This window comes from Rhinoraja longicauda, chromosome 6, assembly GCF_053455715.1.
Source record: "Rhinoraja longicauda isolate Sanriku21f chromosome 6, sRhiLon1.1, whole genome shotgun sequence".
Taxonomy (NCBI): Eukaryota; Metazoa; Chordata; class Chondrichthyes; order Rajiformes; family Arhynchobatidae; genus Rhinoraja; species Rhinoraja longicauda.
The window spans coordinates 68667973-68680942 of NC_135958.1; the positions used below are offsets into that span (position 1 = coordinate 68667973).

The 12970-nt window shown below is 39.0% G+C and overlaps 1 protein-coding gene across 2 annotated transcripts in view; it reads right to left on the reverse strand.

Annotated features, from left to right (window-relative positions):
• The window catches only part of slc38a10 (solute carrier family 38 member 10), a 97819-nt gene that overhangs the window by 34141 nt on the left and 50708 nt on the right, over positions 1-12970 (reverse strand). For both annotated transcript variants that reach the window (XM_078401264.1, XM_078401263.1), the window contains exon 11: positions 12559-12712. In XM_078401264.1, the coding sequence (XP_078257390.1) occupies positions 12559-12712 (154 nt within the window). The remainder of the gene's footprint in view (positions 1-12558; positions 12713-12970) is intronic.

Genomic DNA, 12970 nt, shown 5'->3' on the forward strand with positions numbered 1-12970 from the left:
AAAAGTAAGACGAAATTACATTACTAAACATTTAGGATGACAGGAGATAATTAAGAACAGTCAGTATTGATCCAAAAACAGATCATGATTACTCAATGAAATGACATTTTAAGATGATCAGATGATCACAAATGAAAAAGGTGGTTGATATTTATAAATGGCATATAATTAGATACAAAAATTAATTAGATTTTAAAAATTACAACAACTACTATTGAAGATAATATTGTTCTGTGGAGGGTTAAGAATGGACGAAAGAGAGGCAGCATTATTAAATAGGAGGTAGAAACAAAATGCTGGAATAACTCAGCGGGACAGGCAGCATCTCCGGAGAGAAGGAATGGGTGACGTTTCGGGTCGAGACCCTTCTTCAGTCTGAAGATGATCAGACTTCTTCAGTCTGAAGAAGGGTCTCGACCTGAAACGTCACCCATTCCTTTTCTCCAGAGATATTGCCTGTCCTGCTGAGTTACTCCAGCATTTTGTCTACCTTCGATTTAAACCAGCATCTGCAGTTCTTTCCTTCAGCATAATTAAATATCTATTTTTCAGATTGTATTCATGTGGATAGCTGCATCTACAGGCATTTGATTTTCATTTCTATTAAAGATTCAAATATAGGCATGTTGAATTGCACTGAAACTAGGAAAATTACAATCTATCTACAAAAACAAGGAAGTTTTGCAAGAGGACATTGACAGGTTAATGAAGTAGTTAGATAAATGGCAAATACAAATCAATGTAAGAAAATGTGAAATAATGCACTTAAGGAAAAACAGCAAAGGTATGTACAGCATAAATGGTAAAATGAGATAGCATAAAGGTGCAGAGATCAAGGGCGGCGTATGGAGAGATCTTTAAAAGGTTGCAATGAAACTAGAGACAGCTGCAAAAATGTAATGGAATTATGGGATTTTAATAATAGGGGCATTATAGGGTCTTAATAATAGGGACATTACAGGATTTTAATAATGAGGTACTTAATAATAGGTCAAAGAAGTGACACTGAATTTGTAAAAATAATACTTAGATAACATTCAGAGTATTGTGTCTAGCTTCAGGCAAGATATTAGAGCCATGCAGTGGGTATAGTGAATAATTTACTAAAATAACACCAGCACAATAAATTATTATTAAAAGAGCCTTTTGAAAAGCAATTTCTCACTGAAGCATAGACAGAACAAAGGACCAAATAAAAATATTTAAAAGGGGCAGAAAATAGATCAACACAGGAAGGTGGAGTGATTTAAGCTCAGGATTGTCAGAATAAAAAAGGTAGTTAAAGAGTTTTCTTATCATGGTAACACCATCACATTTATGTATTTAAACAAAATTTACACCTCACGTTGCCTCGGCAAGGCCAGCAGCATAATCAAGGACGAGTCGCACCCTGGCCACTCCCTCTTCTCCCCTCTCCCATCACACAAAGGGTATAGAAGTGTGAAAACGCACACCACCAGATTCAGGCAGTTTCTTCCCAGCTGTTATCAGGCAACTGAATCATCCTACCAACAACCAGGGAGCAGTGCAGAACTACTATCTATATCTATCTCTTGATGACCCTCAGACTATCCTTGATCGGACTTTGCTGTCTTTACCTTGCACTAAACTTTATTCCCTTATGTATCTATACACTGTAAATGGATCAAATGTGATCATGCATTGTCTTTCTGTTGACTGATTAACACGCAACAAAAGCTTTTCACTATACCTCGGTACGCGTGACAATAAACTAAACTGAAAATACCAAATTAGAGGTGATCTATGTAAGCAAAAAACAAAGAAAAGGGAGAGATAGGGACATTGAATGAGCTGGCAGCTGCACATGCAAATTGCACCCTTCAATTATTTGATTAACCATTCCCCTCAATTGCATTGTAACTGGAATGTAACAGTGTAAATAACGAGTCATCATAGTGATTTTCCAGGTACAGCTCAAACAGTTGAGTTCGATAATATATAAAGCTAGTCATAGGAAGAACTTTTTGTTTTGCACAATGTCATTCATGTACAGTTTCTTTAGCAATTCTATGTCTGCACTTCCCCATAAACAAAAGCTAGTTCTGGTATTTTCTGACCCGTTGAACTTGGAGATTTTAAGCAAATTATCTCGATTTGCACAGAGTCTTATACAAAAGAAATAAGAAGCTTGGGATATGCCTGTCAAAAATGATTCTATCAGACCTTCGTTAAGTGGCTGCTTTGGCAGATAGTCAACATTCCAGATCTATCTTGTGCTATATTTTTAATCAAAATATGTAATTCTTTTGACTGTCATTCATCACTAATTGTTCAACATTGAGATTTCTCCAAATTTTAAAATGTTTCCATGGTGCTGGACGATTACTGCAGCTTTTCAGCCTTCTGAACACAATAGGCTCATTGTATCTAATTATTTTTTTATTACATATCAATAATGTATTTTTCAAAAATAATAGAAGCATTCCTATTCCTTGAGAAACCTGTAAAGTATTCTACCGACCGATCAAATTCCAGTTTTAAAAGATACTCTCCTCTGCCAACATTCTCACTGTCTTTTTAAATGTAGCTGTGCGGTAGCATTGGGAGCTAGAATGAGCTCTGGTGCAGTGCCAACAATTTTGCCTGAGGTCAATTCTAGATAACTGTAACAAAGGCCAACACCCAACCTCTGAATACAGAAATAACATCCAATGAGAAATAGAAACACTTATTCAACGGAAAGAATGGCAAGCCCTCTTTCAATGCATCACGTTTATTCAACTAGATGGGAATTAAGCATCAGGCTGGCTACCTGTCCTCCCAAGATATGCAAAACGACTAGATTATGATACGCTGCTTGTAAAAGCAGTGGAATGAATGAGATCCACTGAAAGTAATCGTGAGCGGCACGGTGGTGCAGCGGCAGAGTTGCTGCCTTACATCACCAGAGACCTGGGTTCGATCCCGACTACGGGTGTTGTCTGTAAGATGGTACGTTCTCTCCGTGACCTGCGTGGGTTATCTCCGGGATCTCCGATTTCCCCCCACACTCTAAAGGCCTTTAGGTTTGGTGGTTAATTGGCTTTGCATAATTGTAAATTGTCCAGAGTGTGTGTGAGATAGTGCAAGCGGGCAGGTATCGCTGGTCGGCGGGACTCAGTGGGTCGAAAGGACTGTTTCCGTGCTGTATCTCTAAACTAAACTAGAAACTATTGCTCTTTCTTGATGTTCGATAGTGATCAAGGTTATTTAACATGTCCATTGACCGAAGAACAATACCAATTGCGATATGATGGTGCTACCTCTGAATATGTTGCGGGTTTACGGGGCTGACTGGGTGTTGCCAATTCCATTGAAGGCTTTCACTGACAAACCTCTCATAGGTGACAGAGGACCATCTTGTAAATTCTTAATATGCAAGAACACTGACAATTGAACAGTTAATTGGACTTTATACTGTTCCCAAAACCATTTTAAACATAGCCATGTAACACTCTGAAGGAAACTAAAAGATCAAAAATCCCAAAACATGTCAAGAGCTCTGCCGTTTGCAAAGTAATTTAACAAATGATAACTTGTATCCATATAATTAGCTCATCACATTGCTCAGAAATAACTGACAATAGCTTAAATACAATTAATTACTTTGAAGCGCAGTATCTTGTACAGGGTAGTACAGTACAATGGTTACTACAGTACAGTAACCATTTTTGCACACATTAAACTTCCAAATATAAAATACTATGAAACCTTAGAATTACGTTTTAGCAGAATTGCTAAGAGAGATCTATGAAAGAAAGCTGCTTAGATCAATATCATGTACACATGCTCCACTTGAGGCAAGCGAGCAAGCATACACAGCTTTAATGTTTCATTTGAAGGAAGTGCTATGTGCAATTTAAGCAAAAGTAGTTGAAACTTCCAATCAAAAGAGCGCCGTGGAAAATGATGCATGAGGTTTTTGTGAAGGTAATGTACATTTGTTTCACACTTTTGGACTCTCTTTACAAAATGAGTAAACTATGGGTCAGTATTCGTTATGGGAAATTATTTCTTCTCCTGACAACTTTTCAATGGTTATTGTTTGTGCAAACAAGCAAATACAACACAATAATGACAAAAGCACTAGTCAAAGATATTTTTATATGAATATTATATGAATATGAACTGATTAAGATTCAATCTGAAGAGCAGTCCCAACCCGAAACGTCGCCTGTTTATGTTCTTCTGAGATGCTGCCTGACTTGCTGAGTTTTTCCAACCCTGTCCTTTTTAAACCAGCATCTGCAGTTCCTGGTTTCTGAATATTAAGATATTGGGCTTGTTTAAGCAGATTTTATATGTGATACATACAAAGGACAGACGTGTAAAAGTTCTGGATTAAAGCAACTGAACACAGCAAAATTAGTGGCACAGTGGGTCGTGCTGCTACCTTACATGTCTAGAGGGATACAATCCTGACCTCTGGTGCGGTCTGCATTTTCTCCTAGTGACTACATGATTTCTGCTGGATGTTCCAGTTTCTTCACAATTCCAAAAGTCTTGCTGATCAGTAAGTTAACTGGTTACTGTAAAATTACATCTGACGTATGTGAGTGGCAAGAGATTGAGATAGACTTGAACGGAATGAGTCACTGCCATACAGCACAGATACCGTTCCTTCGGCCCAACTTGCCCAAGCTGACCAAGCTGCCCCATCCACACTAGTCCCACCTGCCCAAATGTCTGTTTGGATGCAACAGAAAATAGGTTGTTGGGAACTAAGGGAGGAAAATTGCAATTGTTCAAAGCTGGCATAGATTCAGAGGGCTGAATGGTTCAAATCTAAAGAAGTGAGAAATAGGAACAGGAATAGGCCATATGGCTCATTGTGCCTGCTCTGAAATTTAACAAGATTATAGAAACATAGAAAATAGGTGCAGGAGGAGGCCATTTGGCCCTTCAAGCCAGCACCGCCATTCATTGTGATCATGGCTGATTATCCACAATCAGTAACCTGTGCCTGCCTTCTCCCCAAATCCCCTGATTCCACTAGCCCCAAGAGCTCTATCTAACTCTTTTAAATTCATCCAGTGAATTGGTCTCCACTGCCATTTGTGGCAGAGAATTCCACAAATTCACAACTCTCTGGGTGAAAAAGTTTTTTCCGATGAGGATCTTATGTCTCGTATTCTACCGCAAACATCATTTTGCTACACTAGATCCCTTGATTCTCACAATCAGATATTAACAATCCGAGTTTTGAATGCATACAGTGACTGAACTACTTCCAGCCTCCAGCATACAGAATTCCAAAGATTCATCATCAGCGAATTAACTTACTTCACATTGTTTGCCAACTTATCAAAACCTTTCTTAAATTTCAAATGTGCCACATGTATTAATTCCTTCTTATCTATTCTACAAAATTCATTATCTAGGAACTCCACAAAATTACTGAAACACGATTTCCCTTTCAAAAATGTTGATGACTCTGCTCAATTACATTATTATTTTGTACCTTCCTGACAACACATCATTATAAATTGGAGCATTTACCAACTACTGATATCACACTAAAAGGTTCACGGTTCCCTTTTAATTTTCTTTCCTTGTTTCCTTCAGCATTGGGGTCACATTTGCTACCTTCTAATCAATAGGAACCAGTTGAGAATCTAAGGTGGTAACTTTGAGAAGATAATTTGAGAAGATATCTAGATCTTCCATATCCTCATAACCACTTCTCGCAAAACTCTTGAATCCTTGAGACATATGTTTTCAGGGACATTTCTCTATCACAAAAGGGATCTCTTCTTCTCAAAGCAAAGAACATTTAAATTTTTAAAAATCACATCCTCTTACAAGTGCAATTACAGAAAATATTTCAGTTTCAACATCAATTATAGTGGTAGTGTGGTAGCTGGGGGAATTGCTGTTAAAGTCACAGCTGTTAAGAATTTAGAAGATGGGATGGTTCATTCTATTCCAAGTTGTGCAATAAATATTATTTTGCTAGAAGCTTTAAAATGAATGTGTTTGGTTAATTGTGCAATATAGGTCATATTTTTAATATTTGTATTTTTATAAACTGGAACACAGAAATCCAAATTTAAAGCAGTTTATCCGTCTGCGGTAGCTTAATACTCTTACCTTTTAAACAAATGAGATCGTATTCTCAGCTGTGTGTGGGTTTTTTTTCCTCTTTTGGGTTTTAAAATTGGTCATTCCAGCCACAAGGGTAATTGAATTTGCATACAAATTCTATCTTTACCATTTACATCAAAAAATTATTTGAGTAGAAATGTGTTTTGATTTCTTTTTAAATGGCACCCATAGTAAACTCATAAGAATGAATAGTAGTCCTTGACTGATTCTTGCGACAGTATGGAAGTACTTATGGTTAAATAGAAAGATTCAAAGCACCTTATCCATCACATTATGTAGGGGACAAAGGTATGGAAATTATTGAAAAGCAGAAATTACTACAAACTTCCATATCAAAATCAGTATTAACTCAAGTACTTTTTGGCTCTTCTCTTAGAAAAACATGAAAGTCAGGATAAGCCATGTGATAGGATTTGGATAATTAACATACTGACAATTACTGCCACAGCTCATACAATTATCACATTAAACATTACCATCATTATGTTAAAGATAATCAATATTTTGTCTCATCAGGACTGGTTAATTTGGTAATCAATTATTGTGAAAGCCCCAATATTAGGATAATCCGCAGGATGCATGTTTTACATTTGCTCTTTTGAATGAGAATTTGAGTATTTTTACATCAGGAAAAAACAGGACATAGATGGTGAAGGTCAAGGCTGGGTCACATAGCACCTGCTTATAAAGACCTTGCTGACAAGCTTTTGTTGAAGCAAGTGCCCTAGACCTAGGTCTATTTTGTAGATACTGTTCTTTTGAGTAAATTCTGAATAATTAAGATCTCCAAACCTGGAATAATCCAGCACCTCCAATTTGCAATGGGTGATGGAACATCAAAAGAATTCAGATGCACAGTAATAGCTAAAAACGTTCATGTGTTTCCTGAAGATTTCAAACAAAATTCAGTGACAATTGCAGTATTTCAATCTGCCATTTCTTTGATACTGACAGTGAAATGATAAACTGAGTGAAATAGTAAGGATGGTTAAATTTGAACTATCCAAACAGAAACACCAGAGTTTGTTTTGGGATGGGATACAGAATTTGCTAATTACATGTTGAGTGATTTAGCAGGTTCAAGTGTCATCACAGCTTCAAACCCTGCATTGACAAGATGAAGTAATACCTGAACAGTGGGTGTTCTAAAAAGCTTACATTATCCCAATCAAGATTTTGGAATTGCCAGATGCTGCCACACCTTTTAAAAAAAAAAAAGTGTCCATCACCCAAAATGGTAAAGGTTTGCTCAAAAATAGCAAAGGCAAAAGCTGCATTGGGATCCACTCTCATCATGAATGCAACAATTTCACCTTTGAGAGGATCTAACAGTGAATTGACTAATGCTCATGTTTAGAAAGGAATTTCCCATCATTCACCACATGTGCACCCCTGCCACTGTTTGCTGCAGAAAATTAAAGCTAAAGTGTTAGAGAGAATGCATGGGAGATAGCAATAAAGCATTTTATCTTTCACATATGTCAATATCAAGTTCATCATTTTAATACAACTAGCCCAAAGAAATAAGAAATATACACTCCACCTGGGAATGATAACTAGACCACCTTCAAGGAGAGAAGTAAAGGTGATCCAACATTTTTGTTGTGTTCTAGTTATCTCAAAATAATTCTTTGCATTTAAATTAAGCTACTAACACCTAAAACTGTGTGGTAAATATGTTTAAAGCTGATGCACTGATCTTTTATTGCTGCACAAACTAACAATTTATGCAGATTGCAGCACATAAGTTTCATCTTACGTTTTACGATCCAAATACTTCGGAAACAAAAATTGACAATTAAATTAGGTAGATTTGGACAAAGTCTGGGTATTGCAGCCAACAACTTTCAAAGATATTCACTAAAACTCAAGACACAAATAGGTGGAGTAATAGAAAAAAGGTAGAGAAGGCCATTGGGCCCTTTGAGCCAGCACCGCCATTCAATATGATCATGGCTGATCATCCAGAATCAGTACCCCGTTCCTGCTTTGTCCCCATATCCCTTGATTCCGAATATGTTATGCAGAGGTATATTGATAACCTGAAAGTAGTTATTGATTTACTTATTACATTAAATCTCTACACTACTTTATTTTGTTCCGACGAAGCTCAAACTTCTGGAACAACAGTCAATCTTTCTGCAAATCACAATGCAACCTTCCAAGCTCAACGAGTTTAACAATTTCCGAATCATAAGCATAGAAACAGTCCCTTACACTAATGACCAACAAATGTCTGCTCCATCCACAGATCAGGATTGAATGCAGATTGCTGAAGTTGCGAGGCAGCAGCTCCACTGGCATAAATGATTTCAGATGATTTGGATATTCTTATTTATAAATAACTCCACTTTTATCATTAGGAAAATTTGATTACAATTTAGACAACTGATTACTGTATTTGATAGTCACGGGCATAATTTTTGCAACAAATGCTGAAAATCAGAATGCTGACATTTTCTCAATTGTGTTATCAGGTATCAAACATATAGTTCGGTCGGTGTCAGAGCACAAAGTTGCAACAACTCTCCAGCGCTTAAACTACAGACGCTGCTTAAGCAAGCCATGCTAGGTTCCATATCCATTCAGTGGCGAGGAATTGCTGCAATGGAAGAGGCAAGTATGACATTTACTTCTCTTGACTTAAATTTAGTTATGTTTATTTTAATTGTTTAAGCATTAGGAGTTTAAAATGTTTTCATTTTGGTTATTAATTAATTTGTAGTAGGTTGCTTTTTAATATTTCTAAATATCAAAGATTGCCTACACTGTTAATCTCTTCATGGCTTAACAACTCACTAAGGATTTGGACGCCTTCATCCAACAAATTATAACCTGATGCAAATTAGGTAACTAGTTCTTGGCGTGTGGATTAGTTGCGATTTGGCTTGCAATTGACTAGAAAATTTAGACCATAAATTAAGAGAAACTGGCAAACAGAAAAGCAAACTTCTAATTAGCAGTGCAGATCTTAACGCTGGTTTTGATTTGCATACACTTGCACATGCACCAGCCCAGCATTGCCAATTTGAAGATGCAATATTATTCAGTCTGTGAATTCAATTTCAAGAATTACTAATTTTAAATCCTTGTATCAAACTGTTCAAGAATGTTTTCAAATGCTTGGAATTGATGTCATTAGATTGTGCTTAGTTACATTAAATGCATTCTCTTATGATTTTAAGTAATAACACTTACCATTCCTGGACATTGCAGGGTTTTCTTTCTGTAGCTAAAACCATTCTTTCAAATAATACACAATTCATTACAGCACTTTCCCCCCCTTGCTTTATGTTTCTAACTTTGCCTCATTTGTGATTTCACTTAAATTAACTAAAATCTAAAAAATATCTATCTAAATAGAATACAATATATCTTTATTGTCATTGTACAGGGGTAGAACGAGATTGGGAATGCGCCTCCCATACGATACAATAATTTAATTAGCTAGTCAGTATTAATTTAAACAACCCAATGAAACAAATTGTAACAGTTTTAAAACAGAATAAAGTGCAAGTAGATCTGTGCCGGATCACTGTGCGATGTGACCATCTGGCTCAGCAGGACCGGTTCATAGCAGCTATGGCCCTGGGGATGAAGCTGTTCCTGAGTCTGGAGGTGCGGGCATAGAAGGCCTTGTATCGTCTGCCCGAAGGTAGAAGTTCGAACAGACTGTTGCAAGGGCGTGAAGAGTCTTTGTGGATGCTGGTGGCTTTTCTGAGGCATCGTGTGTTGTAGATGCCCTCCAAGGCTGGTAGCTGTGTTCCGTTGGTCCTCTGAGCTCTATGGACTACCCGCTGAAGAGCTTTCCTCTCTGCCTCCGTGCAGCTGAGGTACCACACAGGGATGCCATGTGTTAGGATACTCTCTATGGTGCAGCAGTAGAATGTCGTCTGCAGCTGTTGGGGTAGACCAGACTTCTTCAGTGTTCTTAGGTAGAACTGTCGATGCTGTGCCTTCTTGACCAGCGCAGCAGTGTTATTGGACCATGTGAGGTCCTCCGAAATGTGAGTGCCCAGAAACTTGAAGCTGGACACTCTCTCCACACTGTCCCCGTTGAGAAAGATCGGAGCGTATTCCCCGTTGTGTGACCTACGGAAGTTGATGCTCCTTGGTCTTGGTAGTATTTAGGGACAGGTTGTTATCAGAGCACCAGTCCACCAGGTTCTGCACCTCCGCTCTGTATTTAACTAAAACTCCGTGTCGATGTGAGAGATCTTGTTTGGCGGAGATTAGCTATTTGTTTGGCTGAGGTTAGTTGTTTGTTTGGTAACTGTATTTGTGCCCCTGTCACACGTAGCGTGACAATTTTGGGACCACCTTACTCACCTTTGCACTGGGGGCCCTGTCATCCAAGTTTCATTCAAATTGGTCTTATATTTTTTAAGTTAGAGATTTTAAAGTTAAAACATTTGCTTATATTAAACAGAAGCTTGGCAAGGTTCAGCGTGTGAGACGTCACAATGGGGGAGGGGGCGGGACCCGGCAGAGTGACGGACGTGGCGGACAATGAGGGGGGAGTAGAATTTTCTCATTTAAAAAAAGTTTTGCTTAGAGGAAAAAAAAGTTTAGTTTATTTCATTCTTTTTAAAAAAGTTGTTCAATAGCACGGGAGGGCCGCCTATTTTCAAAAATAACATCCTTCCATTCAGCTCGACGCCTGATTCGTCCGGGTCCCACATGGAGGGGGGGGGGGGGTGTGAGGGGGTGAAAAGGGGGTTGAGGAGGATGGAGTGGGTGAGTGGGGGGGAAGAGGATAGGGGGAGTTGGGGAGGGGAAGGGGGGGAGTTGGGGAGGGGAGGGTGCTACATCACTGCATGAGAGCTTTGGGCCCAATGGATGGCCATCAGATCCGCACGTGCGCGGTTGGGGGAGGGTTGCCCTTTTGTATTCAGCTCTGGCGCGTCCGCAATTGGGGGAGGGTTGCCATGTTGTCTTCAGCTCCGGCACGTGCGCAGTTGGGGGAGGGTTGCCATTTTGTGTTCAGCTCCGACCACTCGCTCGACACCCGATTGGTGCGGGTCCGACGTGGGGGGAGCACCGGTGCTCCTCGCTCTGATTGGTCGCCAGCGCATCCTGATTTGCTCCTGCCGCTCACCCCCACGTGGGGTCCATTGATTGGCTCCGACCTCCCGCTCGATGCCCGATTGGTCCGGCACCCACGTAGGGGAAACGCCGACTCTCCCCACTCCGATTGGTCGCCGGCATGTCCTGATTTGCTCCTGCCGCTCACCCCAACGTGCAGTCCATTGATTGGCTACAACCTTCTGCTCGACGCCTGATTGGCCCAAGTCCCCACGTCCGGTCGATTGATTGGCTCCGACCTCCCGCTCGACGCCCGATTGGTCCAGGTCCCACGTGGGGGGGGGAGCGGTTTCTTCCCGCTTAAAGCAACTGCCGTCGCAGCCGTGCTGACGCTACTGCTGATTGAGGGCACAGTCTCGAGGATCTCCAAGACAGTGTTTTAACCATAAAAAGCGAAAACATTCCAGATGAGATTTATTTTATTTTAAAGAAAAAAATGCCATTTATTTTGAAGAACAAACGTGATTTTCCCATGCCATGATGAGAACCCAACGAGGAATGGGCCCAACGGGTCCACTTGGTCTAGTATATATTTAATACTTTATACAATGTTCACAAATCCAGAGTGTTGCAACATAGAATGAAATTATATTTAATCCTGAAAATTGGAAGTATCAACCTATCAAAGTATTCTCAGGTCACATGCAGAAATTGCTAATAAATATTTTAAAGAATATATTGTACATAGAATTGTAACAAACTCTTATTTAAATTGAAACACTGCTCAGTGCAGACTGATTAAAATGGTGGAAATCTAGAATTAATTCTGGAAGATGAAAATTGCAGTTGGAAATTTATTACCAGAATAATTTCAGTAACTTTAATATAGCAGGCAATACCTACCACGTCAGGAAAACATATTTACAATTTTTTCTTGTGTTAATTGGATCCGTTTTCAGTCAGTGCACATATAAGCTATTTCACCCTGCCCTTTGTCCATACTTGCATACTCCTACTTTCTTCTGTCTCATCCCAAACATTGAATGTTATTAAATAATTTACATTTTAACGACTAATGCCCATGGTTGGTTTATCAAATAATCACTTTGGGATAGGAGTGAAGAAACCTGTGAACAATGAGTGTCAGTTTTTAAAAATTCTTTAATTTAGTATCAAAGTACGCAGACATCCTTGTCAGTAATGTTGCATTCAATACAAGAGCTTTCAGACACCTTTTTCAAAATCCCACTAATTTTCTTTTACAGTCTTGCTTTTACACAGTATATTTAATTTTCTGGCCCAAATAAATTGTGTTCAATTTAAGTGCAACACCCATCAAATAAATTGTTCATTTTTTCCTAAACATAAACTGATCACAAAGGGTTTAGCACTTCAGAACACCAAGGTCTCCCCTTCTCTCCAACTTACCTGAAATTTTCTGCTGCACTTTAATGTCATTTTGAAGCTTCTCGTGGTCAATGTCCTGAGGTGGATTTTCAGGTACCACCAGCTGGTCATTCGTTGCAGTCAGAGTAAAAAATGTGCTGATCACCAGAATAATGAGTCCAATCCAGAGAATAATCTGAAATATTGCAAACGAACGTGTATCAAACTTGACATTTGTATATTTAAAACATCAACAATAGGTAATTCAATAGGTAACGATGACTCGTAACTATGTATTCACAAAATGCTGGAGTAACTCAGCAGGTCAGGCAGCATCTCAGGAGAGAAGGAATGGGTGACGTTTCGGGTCGAGACCCTTCTTCAGGCTGATGTCAGGGGGGCGGGACAAAGGAAGGATATAGGTGGAGACAGGAAGATAGAGGGAGATCTGGGA